Here is a 21,525-nt window from a genome sequence, read left to right on the forward strand (position 1 = left end):
CGCGCCCCGTGAAATGACTCCACTGCCGTAGCAATGAGAGGTAGCGGGTAACTGAAACCCACTGTGATAGCATTTAGACCTCTATAGTCAATGCACGGGCGCAGACCTCCCTCCTTCTTCACGAAAAAAAGCTTGAGGAGACCGGGGACTTGGATGGCCGAATGTATCCCTGTCTCAAGGATTCAGCGACATATGTTTCCATAGCCACTGTCTCCTCCTGAGACAGAGGATACACGTGACTCCTAGGAAGAACCGCGTCAGCCTGGAGGTTTATCGAACAATCCGCTCGTCGATGGGGTGGTAATAGAGTCGCCTTCGTCTTACTGAAGGCGATAGCCAAATCGGCATACTCTGAGGGAATGTGCACGGTGGAGACCTGGTCTGGACTCTCTACCGTAGTCGCACCGATGGAAACTCCTATGCACCTACCTGAGCACTCCCTCGACCACCCCGTAAGAGCCCTCTGCCTCCACGAAATCTGAGGGTTGTGAGTGGCTAGCCAGGGGATTCCCAGTACCACCGGAAACGCCGGGGAGTCAATGAGGAACAGGCTGATACGTTCCTCATGACCCCCCCACGTCTGCATAACCAGTGGCACTGTGACCTCCCCTACTTGGCCTGACCCTAGCGGTCGACTATCTAGGGCATGCACGGGGAAGGGTTGGTCCAGCTGAACCAGGGGAATCCCTAACCTCTTAGCTAACCCACGGTCCATAAAACTCCCAGCTGCACCTGAATCGACTAGTGCCCTATACTGGAAGTGAGGGGAAAAATCAGGAAAACAAACCGAGGTGTACATGTGTTCGACAGGGGGCTCTGGGTGTGGCTGGTGCGGACTCACCTGGGGGGTCGAAGTAGTGCTCTGCCTGCCCTCCGAACTCCCGGGTGGACCTCTCCAGCACCGGTCCACAGTGTGTTCTCTGCGCCCACAGCGGGTGCAGGAGAGACCCCCCCTCCGGTCCTCCTCGACGCAGCCCCCCCCCTATCTCCATGGGCTGTGGAGCAGGAGGACTGGGAGGCGGAACGAACAGGCCCCGACTGGAACGTCCCCGGGCAGCCAGTAGGTTGTCCAATCTAATGGACAAATCCACCAGTTGGTCTAGTGTGGAGGTGTTGTCCCTACAAGCCAGCTCCCGGCGGACGTCCTCGCGAAGACTACACCTATAGTGGTCTATCAGGGCCCGCTCGTTCCACCCCGATCCAGCGGCGAGAGTCCGGAATTCCAGGGCGAAATCCTGAGCGCTCCTCGTCTCCTGTCTCAGATGAAATAGCCGCTCACCCGCCGCCCTGCCCTCCGGGGGATGATCGAAAACCGCCCGGAAGTGGCGGGTGAACTCAGGGTAGTTGCCCCGAGCCGAGTCTGGACCATCCCAGACCGCATTGGCCCATTCCAGGGCTCGACCCGTGAGACACGAGACGAGGATGCTCACCCTCTCTTCGTCGGGGGGGGGGCGGTCGCCAGGTACAGTTCTAACTGGAGCAAAAAACCCTTGCACCCAGCGGCCATCCCATCTAACTCCCTGGGAGGTGTGATCCGGATACCGCCGGCGCCGCTTCAGTGGGTGTGGGTAGGGGCGCAGGGTGAGGGACCGGAGCTGGTCTGGCTGGGGAAGCACCTCTCTCCCAGCTCTCCAACCGGGCCAACACCTGGTCCATGGCCGAGCCTAGGCGGTGGAGGAGGCTGGCGTGTTGAGAGACCACCATGAGTGGTGCGGGATTCTGTAACGGAATTCTAGGACCAGTGCAGATGCGGAATCAGGCGCAGGAGTCAGAGGGCCGGAGCAACAGTGTTTTAATGCAACGGGAAAAAACACAATAGCCGAAAGGCACAGGGCGCTCAATAAAGTCCGCCAGGGAAAACACATTCCCAAAATAAACACGAGAAAAAACGCACGGGGCGCAGCCCGGCAATAAAGCTGACAGGCCAGCGAAACAGGCCACACACACAACTGTCCTGAGTAGACAATAAACAATCCCGCACGAGAACCCAACCTGAAAATACACACTAAACAACCCCCCACTAATGACAGACACGAAACAGGTGCGGGATAGACAGACAAAACCAAAAGACACAGAAACATAGATCGGTGGCAGCTAATAGGCCGGCGACGACGACCGCCGAGCGCCGCCCGACCGAGGAGGGGCGCCACCTTCGTTGGATACTGTGACAAGCTCAGGTTCTTTTTAGCATGACTTACAAAACATAAGCCTATGCAACATTAACCAATAAAAACAGTTCTGCAGCAATGAGGTTTGTGCTGTAAGCTACAATATAAGCCCGATACATTATCATCGCATGTTTGCTTTGCTTGAATTGCCCTGCCAATGCATTGTTGTCCGGGCCATTCAAAAAAATATTATTTCAAAATTTGAGGTAGGCTGTATGATCACACCGGTAATACATCCTTTGTTGTATTACTTGTGAGGCACAACTGAGTCTGCATACAATTAAATAATTAACTTTTTATTTGTATTTTACTGGGCTGTTGATGGCTGTATCTGATGGTCAATTTCAGCGGAGGGAGAGAGCAGCAGACAGAGGGTTCGTCTCTCAACATCCCTCCTCTCTCCCTTTCCTCCACTGACACTGACCAAAAAGGGACACCTTCTTTCAGCTGATGGCAAAACTCGAGTCGCACAGCGTTATTTCTGCCTCAGGAACAAATTAATGTTATTCCTATGAACAGAGAAAGTTAAATATTCCTCGATATTAAAAAAGACCCAATGTGCTAATAATAACATCAACGCAAGCCCATAGATACACTTTCCTACTCATTCATTACTGCTGCAGTGCTTGTTGTAGCGCTGAGTGGAAATAGGAAGAATGCGTATTTTGTGGCTTATAAAAGTGTTGAATACAAAGTGTTGACAGTGGCGAGTAAGAAGTTAAACATGAACTCACTCATAAAAAAAGCAGTTCTACTTTTTACATTTTAGTCATTTAGCAGACGCTCTTATCCAGAACAACTTACAGTTAGTGCATTCATCTTAAGATAGCTAGGTGGGACAACCACATATCACGGCCATTTGCTGTATTCGTTGACAGCCTCTTTCTAGTCATGGTTTTAAATGTTTTGAATTCTCACACTAGGATATTTTTTTGAAGCTTTCTCTTATGCCTGATAGGTTACTGCAGACACGGTATTCTAAGCCATCCGATTGGCCAGCGGTAGCCCTATTTAGTGCACTTGATTTGCTCTCTGGGCCCGCCGGGAAGGCAGAGTTTGAACCTTCAGACACATGAAATGGTTCCACATGGCAACAATTCTCCTACCGCTAACAGCCCAAGATGAATAACAGCCCGAGACAGTAAAAAAAATAGGAACACAAGGCTTTATCGTTGGGCGTTGTACAGAAATGCTCAGAGATCGACCAGTCGATTGCAATCCACCGGTTGGTTACTACAGCTCTGGAAAGTTGAGTAAAGTTCAATCTCATGCTTCTCTCCGTGTGCTGATATTTCTTCTGCATGGCAGTCTCGGGGTACTGCTCGCCAGCGCGAGGTGCAGTTTAGAGGCAACATTGATGTATTTAGTAGTATTTACTATTTATTAGGATCCCCTTTAGCTGTTGCTGAGGCAACTACTCTTCCTGGGGTTGTCGTGGAAATATTTGGTCAATCAAATTTCACAAATACCGGAGCATGTGAGTTCAAATAGACTTTTTATTACTTCATAATAAAAGCCGAGCTGGAATCATGAAAACAACTGCCTTCCAACCTTGGCACAGAATACTTATACATTTGTCCTTCTTACGTCATGCTCATAGTAACTCCTCTTAATGGCTTATCACCACTGGCATTTAGCCACCGTTATTATATTGCCTTCATATTAGGACATGCAACCTGTAGAGTCACAGAAATAGTTTCATAGCAACAGACCATGGCACTCTACAGGATTAACCAATACATGACATCCTGCTGACTCCCCTGAAAGGGGAACCCCCTGTTCTGGAAAAGACCCAAGAGGTGTAACCATAGTTGGCCATAACAGTTACAAGAATAACCACGTGCATGTCTAACGGTGTCCAATGACCTAGAGCACATAGAGGGAACTAGTTTTCTGAAATAAATCATTGCCACATATGTACTGAAAAAAATCACAATAGGGTCCAAACATGAAACAAAATAACAAATAAAGTACAGAAGTATACAGCACTACATTTACATTACAATTGAGCCATACAGCAGACGCTCCCATCCACAGTGACCCACAGCCAGTACATTCATCTTAAGATAGCCAGACGAGACAACCACATATCACAGTCGAATCCTAACCACGTATCACATACATAATACAACACATAATACAATGCAGAAAACAATACAAAATGCATAAACATGTCTGTGTCTCTTCACAGTCTCTATCCTGCCATAAGCTGGTCTTGTATCTGTTAGCTTGAGTTACCTGGGTGGCAGAGAGTTCCATGTAGTCGTGGCTCTACTTAATACTGTGTTTCCCAGCCTCTGTTCTGGCCCTGGGGAATGTGAAGAGACCTCTGGTTGCATGTCTTGTCTGGTACCGATGAGTGTCTGAACTGTGAACCAACTGCCTAAACAGACAGTTCAGTAGCTTCAACACATCAACATCTCACACAAAGACCAATAGTGATGCAGTCAATCTCTCCTCAACTTTGAGTCAGGAGAGATAGACATACATGTCGTTGACATTTGAACCTCCGTGTACATCTAAGTGCAATACGTGCTGCTCTGTTTTGGATCAACTGTAACATACTGTATGTGAAAATATCAAATCAAACTTAAGGCCCCCAAGCAGTTATTCCAATGTTTATTTTTTTATAATCACTGTACTTCTAATAAATCACTGTGTGTGTTTATTTGATGAAATTATGTAAAAATAATATTTTTTATAATGTATTTCCCTGAGCCTCTTTTGGCCGTTGATCGTGTGGGTGTTAGGAAACAAACACAGCCCTGATTGGCTGATAGGATGGCCTAGAGCCCACCCACTTACCCAGATGAACAGTCATTACTCCCTTATAATCAGATCAGATTGTGGGATCATGAACAGGCTGAAATTCCAGGCATTCTTTTAAAACAGCTCTCACACAAAAAGGTAATTATCATAATTTTCACAATTTCCTAGTGTTATTTCCACCTCATAGTGTGGTAATATCATAAAAAAAGGAAGTTATCTGCACTTATCCTTTAATTTAAATTGCATTTACAATCGCAACACAATTCACAATAAAACAATCACATTAAAAAAGTAGAAGCAAACAGGAAGCAGTAAAAAGGATTAATAAAATAACATAAAAGACAGAGGACGTCTAAAACAATCCCTGGTTAAAGGCCAAGCTAAAAGGGGGTGTTTTTAAAGGCACCCTTTATAAGGACTTTCTAAATACATCATTCATGGTTATTTAATCAATTATACATTTGTAAAAAAACATTAATAGACTGTTATAACGCCTTGGTCAAAAAGGTGTGATACCTTTTTCAGTGCTTGCCAAATAGTGAGCCAATATTTATCTGCAGATATTAACATACAATTAAATGACATAAACATTATGACAAGTTGAAGAGAGAAGTCAGGGAAACACATCTGATGGAAGAGAGAAGTCAGGGAAACACATCTGATGGAAGAGAGAAGTCAGGGAAACACATCTGATGGAAGAGAGAAGTCAGGGAAACACATCTGATGGAAGAGAGAAGTCAGGGAAACATATCTGATGGAAGAGAGAAGTCAGGTTAACACATCTGATGGAAGAGAGAAGTCAGGGAAACACATCTGATGGAAGAGAGAAGTCAGGGAAACACATCTGATGGAAGAGAGAAGTCAGGGAAACACATTGTGAGGACATGAAGCACATTATGCAGTTGTCTGCTAAAAACAGAGCTCAGTGCTCAAGAGGCTGTTAGTGGTAAACGTAGTTCATGACATGTTTCTTGTGATTGGTTGCCAGTGAGTGTATGTCCCTTGTGATTGGTTGTCAGTGACTCAGGTGTCTCTGGATTTGCTCACTGTGGAGTAGATGGGAGGAGACTCAGAGGAGCTGTGTGGATGATTGACAGTAGAGTAGGCAGGGTTTTGACTTACGTTGACAGTGGCATAGTCGCCAGAAAAAGTGCCCTCTTTAGTGATGGCGGCAGTGGCTTCATTGGGGCAGCTGGGGTCCTTGTGGAAGTTGACGCTGGCGTAGTTGAGACAGTCAGAGGGGCTTGTGGGTAAGTTGGCCGGGGAGTAGATGGTGGTGGTCTCACCACCTGAACTGGACTGTAGGAGGCGGTCCTTTATTTCCTCATAGTCACCATCACCATGACAACCCTGGAGAGGAGGAAAAGGAGGAGGACATGAGGACATATGTATATATATATATCTATAACTCTCTCTCTTTATATATATATATACTGCTCAAAAAAATAAAGGGAACACTTAAACAACACATCCTAGATCTGAATGGAAGAAATAATCTTATTAAATACTTTTTTCTTTACATATTTGAATGTGCTGACAACAAAATCACACAAAAATAATCAATGGAAATCCAATTTATCAACCCATGCAGGTCTGGATTTGGAGTCACACTCAACATTAAAGTGGAAAACCACACTACAGGCTGATCCAACTTTGATGTAATGTCCTTAAAACAAGTCAAAATGAGGCTCAGTAGTGTGTGTGGCCTCCACGTGCCTGTATGACCTCCCTACAACGCCTGGGCATGCTCCTGATGAGGTGGCGGATGGTCTCCTGAGGGATCTCCTCCCAGACCTGGACTAAAGCATCCGCCAACTCCTGGACAGTCTGTGGTGCAACGTGGCATTGGTGGATGGAGCGAGACATGATGTCCCAGATGTGCTCAATTGGATTCAGGTCTGGGGAACGGGCGGGCCAGTCCATAGCATCAATGCCTTCCTCTTGCAGGAACTGCTGACACACTCCAGCCACATGAGGTCTAGCATTGTCTTGCATTAGGAGGAACCCAGGGCCAACCGCACCAGCATATGGTCTCACAAGGGGTCTGAGGATCTCATCTCGGTACCTAATGGCAGTCAGGCTACCTCTGGCGAGCACATGGAGGGCTGTGCGGCCCCCCAAAGAAATGCCACCCCACACCATGACTGACCCACCGCCAAACCGGTCATGCTGGAGGATGTTGCAGGCAGCAGAACATTCTCCACGGCGTCTCCAGACTCTGTCACGTCTGTCACGTGCTCAGTGTGAACCTGCTTTCATCTGTGAAGAGCACAGGGCGCCAGTGGCGAATTTGCCAATTTTGGTGTTCTCTGGCAAATGCCAAACGTCCTGCACGGTGTTGGGCTGTAAGCACAACCCCCACCTGTGAACGTCGGGCCCTCATACCACCCTCATGGAGTCTGTTTCTGACCGTTTGAGCAGACACATGCACATTTGTGGCCTGCTGGAGGTCATTTTGCAGGGCTCTGGCAGTGCTTCTCCTGCTCCTCCTTGCACAAAGGCGGAGGTAGCGGTCCTGCTGCTGGGTTGTTGCCCTCCTACGGCCTCCTCCACATCTCCTGATGTACTGGCCTGTCTCCTGGTAGCGCCTCCATGCTCTGGACACTACGCTGACAGACACAGCAAACCTTCTTGCCACAGCTCGCATTGATGTGCCATCCTGGATGAGCTGCACTACATGAGCCACTTGTGTGGGTTGTAGACGCCGTCTCATGCTACCACTAGAGTGAAAGCACCGCCAGCTTTCAAAAGTGAACAAAACATCAGCCAGGAAGCATGAGAACTGAGAAGTGGTCTGTGGTCACCACCTGCCGAACCACTCCTTTATTGGGGGTGTCTTGCTAATTGCCTATAATTTCCACCTGTTGTCTATTCCATTTGCACAACAGCATGTGAAATTTATTGTCAATCAGTGTTGCTTCCTAAGTGGACAGTTTGATTTCACAGAAGTGTGATTGACTTGGAGTTACATTGTGTTGTTTAAGTGTTCCCTTTATTTTTTTGAGCAGTGTATATATATATATATATATATATATATATATATATATATATATACACACACACATCACACAGACATGCAATGACGCATGCAGGCAGGCTTTGCACGCACACACACTGACCTCTATGTTGATCCCAGTGTTCACCCTGGGTGCTGAGCAGTCAGCTGTGGAACACACACACAGTGTCATACACTTCACACGTGTCACTATTGGGCTGCAGCAGTCTGTTCAGGTGATTTTCAGAGCCCTGTTCTCAATGAGATCTCTATTTCTCAACCACTGCCAAAGGATGATTGTACATGCAAATGGTTTCTTGGAATTGAAGACGGGGTGTGAGTAACTTCCCCTTGTGTGTGTGTGTGTGTGTGTGTGTGTGTGTGTGTGTGTGTGTGTGTGTGTGTGTGTGAGAGAGATTGTTACCCACCTGTTTCCTGGTTGAGTTTCCATCTATAGACAATGAGCAGGCTGACCACAAGCACCAATAGCAGCATGACCAGAATCCCAGATACTATGATGACCACTGATGTATCAGAACACAGAAACAAACAGTACCATTGGAACACATACTTTACAATCAGCACTTCTGTTCAACTTACATAGGGTCTTCTACAGTAATATGTGAAGTAAGATCTGCCTCTCTTCCACATCAGATGTGTAACTTTTCTGTTTACATCCTGTCCTGACATTAGCCTTGGATGTGGTGGCCAACAATGTGTAAACGCAGCCTCACACAACACAAATGCTGTCTATGTAACACTCGTCATAAGAGGGAGAAGTGGACCAAGGCGCAGCGTGGTAAGTGTTCATGATACTTTATTACAATAAGCACTCAAACAAAATACAAACGCCGAAAAAACGAACGCGCACAGTTCTGTCAGGCTCAGAATGCTAAACAGAAAATAACCTCCCACAAACACAGGTGGAAAACAGGCTGCCTAAGTATGATTCCCAATCAGAGACAACAATAGACAGCTGCCTCTGATTGGGAACCACACTGGCCCAAAAACAAAGAAACAGAAAACATAGACCTCCCCACCCGAGTCACACCCTGACCTAACCAAACATAGAGAATAATAAGGATCTCTACGGTCAGGGCGTGACAGTCTACTGGTATTAACGTAATTATTGCAGGGGCATGTGGAATCGGAGAGACATTGTCTTTTCACTACCACTCAGGAGGAATATGGTATAAAAGTGTCCCACATTACCTAAAGTCAGATTTGACGCCACATCAGTCTCTTTACATTACAAAATTATGTGTTGAGAAACTGGTTTTAAACTAGTGCAGCGTAAAAAGGCTCATAGGCTGCATTGACACAGTTTTTTCCACTAATTGGTCTTTTGACCAAGGACATCAGATCTTTTCACATCCTATCTTTTTCGGGGCTGATCTGAGTGGTCAGATTTTTGGGCTGTGTTTAGATGCCTGTGTAAAAGCAGTCATAAAGTTTATTTACCAAATCCATTTTGTGTTGATGATGAGATGGATGATGGTGGTGAGATGGATGATGGTGGTGAGATGGATGATGATGATGAGATGGATGATGATGGTGAGATGGAGGTGGCTAAGGATGACAGCGTTGGTGAACCTCGGTTTGATGCTGTTGTTGTTGTAGCAGGTTTTCTTGTGGTGGTGGTTATTGTTGGTGTCGCTAAAAACAAAGGACCACAAAACACAGTTGTTGTGACAATGTGTGGACATTTTTCACTGGGCTAACACAACAAAATGTTGTCTACTGGTATTAAAGTAGTTATTGCACAGAGATGTGTTGTCGGAGCACCATGTCTTTACACTACACCACTAAGAGGGGGGATCTGATTCCAAAGTCAGATTTGACGCCAGATCCATCTATGTATAATACACAAATATGTTTATGTGATAGAATGAAATGTGCCTTAATAATAACTAAATAATAACACAGCATCATAATGTGTACCAGGAAGTAATATGCTCTTCACTTATCTGAATGGTGATAATATGATCTGTGTGCTCTAGTGATGTCTGGACCACGAACACAACAGTGAATTCAGCTCACTGCAGTGGCCTGCCCAGTCACCAGATCTCAATCTAATTGATTATCTGTGGGATGAGATGGAACAAGATATTCGGAGTAGAGATCCACTACCAACCAACTTGACACAACTGTTGGAAGCATTGGAGTCAATACGGGTCAGCATCCCTGTGAAATGCTTTCGAAACCTTGGAAAGTCCATGCTCTGACAAATTGAGGCTGTTCTGAGGGCAAAAGGGGGTGCAACTCATTATTAGAAAAGTGCTCCTAACGTTTTGTACACGCAGTCATAGCCTGACTGCTGACATGGTATCAAATGTGTGGTTGTTCTGTACTCCACATAGATATCTCCCAGCGTCCTCTTGGGTTAGTCTGCTGATGGTCATGGTGAAAACTCTGTCTGTCTTGTTGTGGAACAGTGAGAACCTCCCGTTCTGGCTTTTGGTTGTTGTCACTTTAACATCACCTAGACACTTAGATCATGTCTTCTCTTTGCAGAAGTATTTCTGATTGTCTTCATACTTTTCATCATAAACACAGTGGATGGAGACTGACCGTTCTTCATACTGTAGCCAGTCACTGCAGTGGGATTCTCACAGCACCAATCTGTCATTTAAACAAACATGTAGGCCTAGCGCTCAGAAAGAAGTTCAGCCCATTTATTATCAAATAAATACATACCATAACAGAACAAGAGTGGTTTGGAAACTACAATGACAAAGACTTGCACACCATGAAACTTCCTTGTCTAATGTATAGTTATCTGACCTTAGAGATACCTTTTATTCTCTATTTGGTTAGGTCAGGGTGTGACTAGGGTGGGAAATCTATGTTACTTATTTCTATGTTGGCCTGATATGGTTCCCAATCAGAGGCAGCTGTCTATCGTTGTCTCTGATTGGGGATGATATTTAGGCAGCCTTTTCCCACCTGTTGTTTGTGGGATCTTATTTTGAGTTAGTGCATGTTGCACCTCTGTCATCATGGTTTGTTGTTTTGTTCATAGTTTATTGTATGTCTTGCATAGTTTCACATATTAATAAAGATGTGGAATGATACTCACGCTGCACCTTGGTCCTTCTCTACACACAAACGTGACATTATCTGTGATCTGTCCTCCGATACATGCACTATAATGTGTGTTTTTCATCCCATTGTTCACGCCAGTTGAATGACCTGGTCTCGTTTAGGGTGGAATTTTGACTTGAGATAAATGTGTATACATCATTAATAAAAAAAAAAACAGTTTGCAACAGTGAATGAAAAACACAGAATGAAGTGGATTTGGGTCAATAGCAGAAGCTTGATTAGGAATGTATAATGTAATATGTTGGGTATGAAAGTGATCAAGTTTTGAGGATGAGAATCAAAGGTTTACACTACCTTCAGAGACTTCAAGGTTGACTTTAATGTAGTTATCTTGCCCCCATTTGTCCACTCCACACCAGTAACTCCCAGCATCCTTTAACGTCAGGTTGGTGATGGTCACAATGAAGACACTTTCCTCTCTGTTGTCCTTCAGCGAGTATCTCCCTTTAGAAGCACTGTTTCCCCCCTCCTCAGTCTTAATAACTTTGTCTTTATAATAAACAGGACAATCCCCTTTGCAGAGGTACTTCTGGTGGCTCCTCCACTCCTCTTTATAGGGGCATCTGATCTCTGCCTTGCCTCCCTTATATCCTTCCACTGTGATCAACTCTGCTGAACACACACTCCACACAGCAGCTGTAGGACACACCAACAGTCTCATTACAAACAGTACAAACACCCCAGCTTCCATTTCACATACTGTAAGAGTGGATTCTGGTCTTGTACACCACTGGTGTTCCCCATCACATCCATCAGTACATACTGGACCTTGTGTTCCTCAGTGTCCCCTCCCCTTTATCTAACAACATTATCAGTGAGTGAATGGAGTTACACTGTAAAATGTTATAACCAAATGTATCCAACTATAGAGGAGTCACTGGAGATATGTTCATTCAGTCTGATGTACTCACCTAATTGGAGGACAATCTTCAGTGTGGGGACCAGCAGGATAACCATGATGACTTGTGGCTCCCAGCTAGTTCAAGTCTCTTTATACCCTGTACATCCTGTTTACTCCAGTCCCCTCAATACTTCTACGTCCAGTTACCACCCCAGTACAGGAAGGTCTGCTCCTGCAGTGTGTATGAGAACCACTCTCAATGTGTGTGTGTGTGTGTGTGTGTGTACGCTGTGCCGCGGAAGTCCTTCTGTTTGACTAAGTACTTCCTGAAACCAAGACATTTATAAAGAGTTTGCTCACCATTTATTAATAGTTTATTCCAACAATATATGTTAAATAAAAACCTAGTCCTGCTTTAAATGAAGTGCACCTTATAAAGCCTTTATAAAGCCTTCTTAAAGGCTTCATAACCACTACATGAATGTGTTATAAATCATCTATAACCGTATGTCCTGTTTTATAAAGGGTTCATAAACTTGGCTTAAATGTGTGGCATAACCACCATAAGCTGTGGACCACACTATTTACCAAGAGTTATTTTTAGCTGTCTATTCACCACCACAAAACGATGCTGGCACTAAGACCGCACTCAACAAGCTGTATAAGGCCATAATCCAATAAGAAAATGCTCATTCAGAGGCGGCGCTCCTAGTGGCCAGGGACTTTAAAGCAGTCCTAGACGGATTACCAGGACGTGTACTCAGAACATGCTCTGACCAACTGGCAAGTGTCTTCACTCACATTTTCAATCTGTCCCTGACCGAGTCTGTAATACCTACATGTATTCAAGTAGGCCACCATTGTCCCTGTGCCCCAGAACGCCAAGGTAACCTGCCTAAATGACTACCGACCCGTAGCACTCACGTCTGTAGCCATGAAGTGCTTTGAAAGGCTGGTCTACCTAAATGACCTCGTACCCTTGCACATGGACTCGGTACTGGTACCCCGTGTACATAGCCAAGTTATCCTTACTCATTGTGTATTTATTCCTTGTGTTATTATTTTTCTATTTTTCTATCATTTCTATTTTCTCTCTCTGCATTGTTGGGAAGGATCCGTAAATAAGCATTTCACTGTTAGTCTACACCTGTTGTTTGTGAAGCATGTGACAAATGCAATTTGATTTGATTCCATCGAGGTCCTTTACAACTCCAGGGCAAAGAAGCTTACAGGAAAGATCAGCCGTATAGCCACTATACATTTACATATGTGCTCATTCTCTTATAGCTCTATGCTCACTCTACCTAGCTGTGTATACTGTATGTAAACTCTTTTGTCTGTATTCTGTCTCTAAATGTTGTCTATCACTATCATTAGCATGTTGTCTATCATTAGAATGTTATCTATCACTGCCATGTTGTCTATCACTAGCATGTTGTATATCACTAGCATGTTATCTATCACTATGATTAGCATGTTGTCTATCACTAGCATGTTGTCTATCATTCGCATGTTGTCTATCTCTAGCCAGTCCCTCCAGGATTCCACAATTCTGTGATCGCATAATTCAATGCAAAACCAACGAATCAGCGCATATTATGTGAGAGCTCGCAATTTTGACCAATCCCCCACTTTTAGCTCAATAAAGGGTCCAATCAAAAGCGGGTTTGTAATTTTGACCAATTACTGCACTGTTACCATGGAAAATGGCCCAATCCAACCACACGTCAACAAAGTTTTCACATTCACATGCAAAGATGATGGGTGATTGTTGATGGCTGACAGGCAGTACAATCAATGAACAGAAATCAATCTCATTTGCCAACAAAATAACAGCTAAAGACCGTGCAAAACAATTTCCAAATGTTTTTGGACACAAGAGAAAGTTGACAATCAACAGTCACTTCCAATCAGCAAGCATATGAGAAGGTCAGAACAGTTCCCACAGCAGCGGCAGATCACCATGACGGAAGTGGTAGCAGGGAGGACTGTGGCAAGCACTGAAAGAATCAAGGTGAGTGGCGTTCTGCTCAAACTTTTACTTCGCTAACCTTGGCTTTAGTAGGGTGGTCGGCACTCTGCTCTCCCCAGTCTGTCTATGGAGAGCGCTGCTCAAAGCACAGAGTGCAATTTGTCCTCTTTGTCATTTTAAACTCTCTGTAAAACTTAATACGGATCACGAAAGCACAATCTTTCAAGATTTTTTTGAAATGGTAATACTGTTTTAAAAGTACATATCAACCACAATACTCTATTTCTACGTTTTCTGTTCTTTATCTCCCTTACGACCCTTTCAGAAAAAAATCACAATCTCAAGTATTTTGAAGACAATCTATGCAAAAGAAATATCGATCCTCAAATTGAAAGCGATTGATCATATTTGAATATATATGGGGTTTTTTGAGAGAGAGAGAGAGAGAGAGAGTGTGAGTGGGAATGGGAGGTATATCTCATGTTGATAGCAAGCCCCAAGCCTAATGAAGAGGAGAGGTGAGTGTGAGTGGGAATGGGAGGTATATCTCATGTTGATAGCAAGCCCCAAGCCTAATGAAGAGGAGAGGTGAGTGTGAGTGGGAATGGGAGGTATATCTCATGTTGATAGCAAGCCCCAAGCCTAATGAAGAGGAGAGGTGAGTGTGAGTGGGAATGGGAGGTATATCTCATGTTGATAACAAGCCCCAAGCCTGATGAAGAGGAGAGGTGAGTGTGAGTGGGAATGGGAGGTATATCTCATGTTGATAGCAAGCCCCAAGCCTAATGAAGAGGAGAGGTGAGTGTGAGTGGGAATGGGAGGTATATCTCATGTTGATAGCAAGCCCCAAGCCTAATGAAGAGGAGAGGTGAGTGTGAGTGGGAATGGGAGGTATATCTCATGTTGATAGCAAGCCCCAAGCCTGATGAAGAGGAGAGGTGAGTGTGAGTGGGAATGGGAGGTATATCTCATGTTGATAGCAAGCCCCAAGCCTAATGAAGAGGAGAGGTGAGTGTGAGTGGGAATGGGAGGTATATCTCATGTTGATAGCAAGCCCCAAGCCTAATGAAGAGGAGAGGTGAGTGTGAGTGGGAATGGGAGGTATATCTCATGTTGATAACAAGCCCCAAGCCTGATGAAGAGGAGAGGTGAGTGTGAGTGGGAATGGGAGGTATATCTCATGTTGATAGCAAGCCCCAAGCCTGATGAAGAGGAGAGGTGAGTGTGAGTGGGAATGGGAGGTATATCTCATGTTGATAGCAAGCCCCAAGCCTAATGAAGAGGAGAGGTGAGTGTGAGTGGGAATGGGAGGTATATCTCATGTTGATAGCAAGCCCCAAGCCTAATGAAGAGGAGAGGTGAGTGTGAGTGGGAATGGGAGGTATATCTCATGTTGATAGCAAGCCCCAAGCCTGATGAAGAGGAGAGGTGAGTGTGAGTGGGAATGGGAGGTATATCTCATGTTGATAACAAGCCCCAAGCCTGATGAAGAGGAGAGGTGAGTGTGAGTGAATGTGAGAGTGGATTATGACAGAGCTGTTTGTTCAGGAAAATAAACTAAATTGAGCACTTCAGATGTTTCTAATTGTTTTTGTATTATGTATTCAACTAAAATCTTCATAAAACTGAGCACATATAACTTTTTATTGCTTTATATAAAATTAACGTTAATTTCTTTTTGCAGAATTTCAGAAAAGCTGCCACAAAATCAAGCATTTTTGGCCGAGGAAATCACTTTTTAAAATGTTTTTATCCTGGAGGGGCTGATTAGCATGTTGTTTATCACTAGCATGTTGTCTATCACTAGCATGTTGTCTATCACTAGCATGTTGTATATCACTAGCATGTTGTATATCACTAGCATGTTGTATATCACTAGCATGTTGTATATCACTAGCATGTTGTCTATCACTAGCATGTTGTCTATCACTAGCATGTTGTCTATCACTAGCATGTTGTATATCACTAGCATGTTGTCTATCACTAGCATGTTGTATATCACTAGCATGTTGTATATCACTAGCATGTTGTCTATCACTAGCATGTTGTCTATCACTAGCATGTTGTATATCACTAGCATGTTGTCTATCACTAGCATGTTGTCTATCACTAGCATGTTGTATATCACTAGCATGTTGTCTATCACTAGCATGTTGTATATCACTAGCATGTTGTATATCACTAGCATGTTGTCTATCACTAGCAGCACCATTACACCAAGCAATGTTCTGAGTATGTGTAAATGTACTTAGTGAATAAAGATGATTCTGATTCTGATTGAAGAGAATTGTAATGTCAGTGTATTTGCTGAATTTGCCTGAAATTGAACTGACAGGTGTAAAGAAGGAGGTGTGGTTTCTAATCTTCCTGGTCAGATATTTTAGTTGTCATTTAGCTAACAAAATCTCTCTCTCACTCTCTCAAAAATGTTCCTTGTCAGAATTTTTTTTCTCCAAAAAATCTGGTCTCTCTCTCTCTATTTGGACATTAAATCTGAATCAGCGCCTAACACAATGTTTCCGCTTGTGCTCTGTTTTCCCAAGCCAGTGTCTGTCTCTGCCTCTTTTGCGCAAATCTCTCTCTCTCTCTCTCTGTCTCTCTCTCTCTCTCTCTCTCTCTCTTTCTCTTTCTCTCTCTCTCTCTCTCTCTCTCTCTCTCTCTCTCTCTCTCTCTTCAAAGGGCTTTAATGGCATGGGAACATATGTTTACACTGCCAAAGCAAGTGAAATAGATAATAAACAAAAGTGAAATAAACAGTAAACATTACATTCACAAGTTTCAAGGGAATAGACATTTTAAATGTCATAGTATGGCTATGTAAAGTGCCTAAATTATGTGCAAATAGTTAAAGTACACAATGGAAAATAAATCAACTCTCCCTTTCTCTATCTCTCATACACAGGATGCCCTAAATATAGGTCATCTGAAGACAGTTGAGTAATACTGACAGGTTTCTGAATCTGAGACAGATGTAGAAACATGTAATACATCACACAGGAAGTTAAGTTGTGGTCCAGCTGTTTGTCACGCTTCCAGTCAGACAGACACACCCAGCCCTCTCCCTCATTGTATTCCATCTAAGCTTCTCACTTCACTGACATACAACTGTGTCCTGATCAATCTGTCTCACAATGGAAATGCAGTCGTAACCTTAATATACACTGAGTACACAAAACATTAGGAACACCTGCTCTTTCCATTGATATTGACTGACCAGGTGAATCCAGGTGAAAGCTATGATCCCGTATTTATGTCACTTGTTAAATCCTCTTCAATCAGTGTAGATGAAGGGAGGGAGACAGGTTAAAGGATGATTTTTAAGCCTTGAGACATGGATTGTGTACGTGTGGCATTCCGAGGGTGAAGGGGCAAGACAAAATATGTCAGTGAACGGGGTATAGTAGTAGGTGCCAGGCGCACCGGTTTGAGTGTGTCAAGAACTGCAATGCTGCTGCGTCTTTCACGCTCAACAGTTTCCTGTGTGTATCAAGAATGGTCCACCACCCAAAGGACATCCAGCCAACAGCAGGCCAGTGGGAAAAATGGGTCATTGATTAAGGAGGACAGAGGTGGCTGACAGGAATTGTGCAGAGCAACAGACAGGTTACAGTTAGTCAACTGACAGTCCAGTACAACATTGGTGCCGAAAGACTCATAAATGAATGCACAACTTGTCGTACCTTGACACGAATTGGGTTTGGCAGCCAACAACTTCACGGAGTTCCACTTCTTTCAGCAAATAACAAGAATCTGCATTTGCAGTGGTTCTAAGAAACAAAAACACTGGACACTGGAGAATTGGAAAAACGTGGCCTGGTCTGATGAATCCCGGTTGCTGCTGTCTTACGCTGATGTGAGGACTAGGATATGGAGAAAACCACATGACTACGTGCATCCATCATGCCGCATGTCAACATTGCAGGTGGTTGTGGTGAGCGGTGTGTTTTCATGGCAAACATTTGGGCCCCTTGATAAAAGTGGAGCAACGTTTGAATGCCACAAGATATCTGAACATCATTGCCAATCAGGTGAATCATGGCAGTGGTGTATCCATTTGCAAATGGATTTTTTCAGCAGGATAATGACCCATGACACAAGGCTAGGATTGTCAAGGAATGGTTCCAAGGACATGACAGTGAATTATTTATTATAAACAGGACAATCCCCTTTACAGAGGTACTTCTGGTGGCTCCTCCACCCCTCTTTATAGGGGCATCTGATCTGAACCTCTGCTCCCTTATATCCTTCCACTGTGATCAACTCTGCTGAACACACACTCCACACAGCAGCTGTAGGACACACCAACAGTCTCCTTACGAACAGTACAAACACCCCAGCTTCCATTTCACATACTGTAAGAGTGGATTCTGGTCTGGTACACCACTGGTGTTCCCCATCACATTCATCAGTACATACTGGACCTTGTGTTCCTCAGTGTCCCCTCCCCTTTATCTAACAACATTATCAGTGAGTGAATGGAGTTACACTGTAAAATGTTATAACCAAATGTATCCAACTATAGAGGAGTCACTGGAGATGTGTTCATTCAGTCTGATGTACTCACCTAAGAGGAGGACAATCTTCAGTGTGAGGACCAGCAGGATAACCATGATGACTTCTGGATCCCAACTAGTTCAAGTCTCTTTAGACCCTGTACAGTCGTGGGCAAAAGTTTTGAGAATGACACAAATATGAATTTTCACAAAGTTTGCTGCCTCAGTTTGTATGATGGCAATTTGCATATACTCTAGAATGTTATGAAGAGTGATCAGATGAATTGCTATTAATTGCAAAGTCCCTCTTTGCCATGCAAATGAACTGAATCCCCCCAAAACATTTCCACTACATTTCAGCCCTGCCACAAAAGGACCAGCTGACATCATGTCAGTGATGTACTCCACAAGATCTCAAAATGACCTACAACATATCAATGGTCAAGGAATAAGTGCACAAATCAAGATGCTATTTCTGATCAATAAATTATTTACATTAATAACTACTGTGAGGATACGTTAAAATAAAGTTTAATCCCACTGATCGTGTTCATATACATTTCCAACATGTAAAACTACAGAAAGGATACCTTATTGTAAAGTGGAAACCTATGAACATGTATTAACATGTATTAATGAGTTACATTTATAACTGCCCAAACGATTGCTTAAATGTAATTTTAAACTGACCATTAACACACTTTTCAGATTCTGTTAGTGTCCTTTTGTTAAATACATCATAGATTAAAACAAACTGTCAACACATTCAAAAAACGTTTGATCAGATTTGTCATTGCTTTTTAGAAACTGCTATGTCCTAATTCCATACTATTTTGTTACCAATTATTCAGCAAATAGGGCGTTATTTGTAACCGTAAAAGGTGAATGAGGTGTGTTTTCCAGACGGAGTAATAATACTTGTTTACACATGTACAGTTTCAGGACGGATCTGATTTATAACTGGACATATGGGTATGTATTTTAGAAAGGGCAGATACAGTTTTTAGTGTGAAATTGAATGCAGGACGCGTAAAAGACTGCAAAGACGGAAGACCACCACTAGGAGGAGTCCAGCACCAGAGTTACAGACGTGACTTGTAAGGTGACTGTAACCCTGGTGACTGTTAAATCAGTTCAATATATGACCAACAATCACTATGTGATTTTCTCAGGCAAATGACAAATCGTTTTGAGAGGGAGTGTGTTTATGTATCATGTATCTAGTTGACAGGGACAACACACATTCATAAACATTTACATTTTCCCATTGATGTGAAAATATCTAATGAAATCAAACTTAATGCCCCCATGCAGTCTTGTATTTTTTAATCATCATTGTATGTCTAATAAATCACTGTGTGTGTTTATGTAATAAAAATGTGGGCATTTGGAAACAAATTTGAAGATATTGACATGCACAGCCCTGATTGGTCTAGAGCTCACCCCTTTACCCAGAGGAACAGTCATTGGTCTATTGTAATACGATCAGATTGTGACATCAAGATCTTGGCCAAAAACTCCATCCCACCTGACCAAGCTGAAAATCCAGGCTTTTTTTTTTTTACAAACAGCCCTGACACAAAAAGGGCAATATCATAAATTTCACAATTTCAGAGTGTTATTTCGACCTCATAGTGGAGAAATATCATAAAAAAAGGGCAAATCACATTTTTAACTGCAGTGCCACTTTATTTAAAGTGCTTTAAAAATTGCAACACAATTTACATTAAAACAATCAAATTAAAAAAAGTAGAAGCAAACAGGAAGCAGTAAAAGGATGAATAAAATAACATAAAACACAGAGGATGTCTAAAACAATCCCTGATTAAAGTCCAAGCTAAAAGATACATTGTTAACTGTGATTTTAAAAGGTGTGTTCTTGACAGTGATTTAAAATCTTCAACGGTGTCTGCCCCTCTTACTTGACAGGACAAGATGTTCCATAATTGAGGGTCTTTGACAGAGAATTCTCCCCCCCCCCCCCCCCCCCCCGGCTTGGTTCTGCATCTAGGTTCACATGACTGGCTGTGCCCCTGCCCAGTCATGTGAAATACATAGAAAAAGGGCCTAATTTATTTATTTTAATTGACTTATTACTTCATACGACCTGTAACTCAGTAACTAATGAAATTGTTGCATGTTGCGTTTATATCTTTGTTCAGTATATCTAGGAGCTGAACAGTCATCAATATTGTCCAATAATTCTAATGCCATGGTAAGATTTGAATGTAGAAACTGACACTGCTTTTCTTTCCATCCTATCAGTATCGACACATGGTCCAATGGTCACTTAGCGAATGTTCTCGCTGCGTGGTGTTTTAGAAAACGCAAGTTACATCTTCGGCCGTTGTAGGAACTATGCATCGTTAAAACACTTGTAAGCCTAAGTTCTATCGCTATCGGGAAGTCAGGCCCTGATCGTGCAGCTGTTTTCTAAAAACAGAGGCTGTCAGTGGAACATATAGTTATAACTATTATAATAACATGTCCCTCGTGATTGGTTGTCAGTGACTCAGGTGTCTCTGGGTTTGCTGACTCTATAGTAGATGGGAGGAGCCTCAGAGGTGCTGTGTGGATGATTGACAGTAGAGTAGGTGGGGCTTTGACCAATGTTGACAGTAGCATAGTCACCAGAAGAAGTGGCCACTTTAGAGAAGCGACAGAAACTTCATTGGGGCAGCTGGGGTTCTTGTGAAAGTTGACACTGGTGTAATTGAGAGAGTCAGAGGGGCTTGTGGGTAAGTTAGCGTTGGCGTAGATGGTGGTGGTCGCACCACCAGAGCTGGACTGTAGGGAGCGGTCCTTTATTTCCTTATAGTCACCATATCCATGACAACCCTGGAGAGGAGGAAAAGGAGGAGAGGGACATGAGGACATGATGAGAGAGGGAAGAACATCAAATCAAAGTTTATTTGTCATGTGCGCCGAATACACCTTACAGTGAAATGCTTACTTACAGGCTCTAACCAATAGTGCAAAAAAGGTATTAGGTGAACAATAGGTAAGTAAAGAAATAAAACAACAGTAAAAAGACAGGCTATATACAGTAGCGAGGCCATATACAGACACCGGTTAGTCAGGCTGATTGAGGTAGTATGTACATGTAGATATGGTTAAAGTGACTATGCATATATGATAAACAGAGAGTAGCAGCAGCATAAAAAGAGGGGTTGGGGGGTTAG

General features: G+C 43.5%; 1 protein-coding gene across 6 annotated transcripts; it reads right to left on the reverse strand.

Moving 5' to 3' along the window:
* Nucleotides 1-5,914: 5,914 nt before the first annotated feature.
* LOC115170020 (CMRF35-like molecule 3) lies at nt 5,915-18,460 on the reverse strand. Of its 6 annotated transcripts, none has more exons than XM_029726241.1 (6): nt 18,415-18,460; nt 11,332-11,673; nt 9,394-9,588; nt 8,361-8,465; nt 8,057-8,100; nt 5,915-6,287 (listed from the first exon to the last, which is right to left on the reverse strand). In XM_029726241.1, the coding sequence occupies exons 1-6, from the start codon at nt 18,458-18,460 to the stop codon at nt 5,961-5,963; spliced, it is 1,059 nt and encodes a 352-aa protein (XP_029582101.1). In that variant the 3' UTR covers nt 5,915-5,960. The 6 variants fall into 6 exon arrangements, with proteins under 6 accessions (XP_029582101.1, XP_029582100.1, XP_029582102.1 ...); XM_029726240.1 differs by lacking the exon at nt 18,415-18,460 and adding an exon at nt 11,949-12,193; XM_029726242.1 differs by lacking the exon at nt 18,415-18,460 and having other exon boundaries at nt 8,361-8,456; nt 9,526-9,588; nt 11,332-11,751.
* Nucleotides 18,461-21,525: the final 3,065 nt, after the last annotated feature.

The sequence above is a fragment of the Salmo trutta genome, chromosome 31 (assembly GCF_901001165.1).
Source record: "Salmo trutta chromosome 31, fSalTru1.1, whole genome shotgun sequence".
NCBI lineage: Eukaryota > Metazoa > Chordata > Actinopteri > Salmoniformes > Salmonidae > Salmo > Salmo trutta.

Excerpts from the sequence above, each read along its gene's own strand:
- LOC115170020 (XM_029726238.1), bottom strand. The coding sequence starts at position 11,728 with ATGGAAGCTGGGGTGTTTGTACTGTTTGTAATGAGACTGTTGGTGTGT. Across the intron at positions 9,589-11,331 it reads CAACCTTGAAGTCTCTGAAG|CGACACCAACAATAACCACC; the intron begins GTAGTGTAAACC and ends CTTTGTTTTTAG. Across the intron at positions 8,466-9,393 it reads ATCAACACAAAATGGATTTG|ATACATCAGTGGTCATCATA; the intron begins GTAAATAAACTT and ends TTCTGTGTTCTG.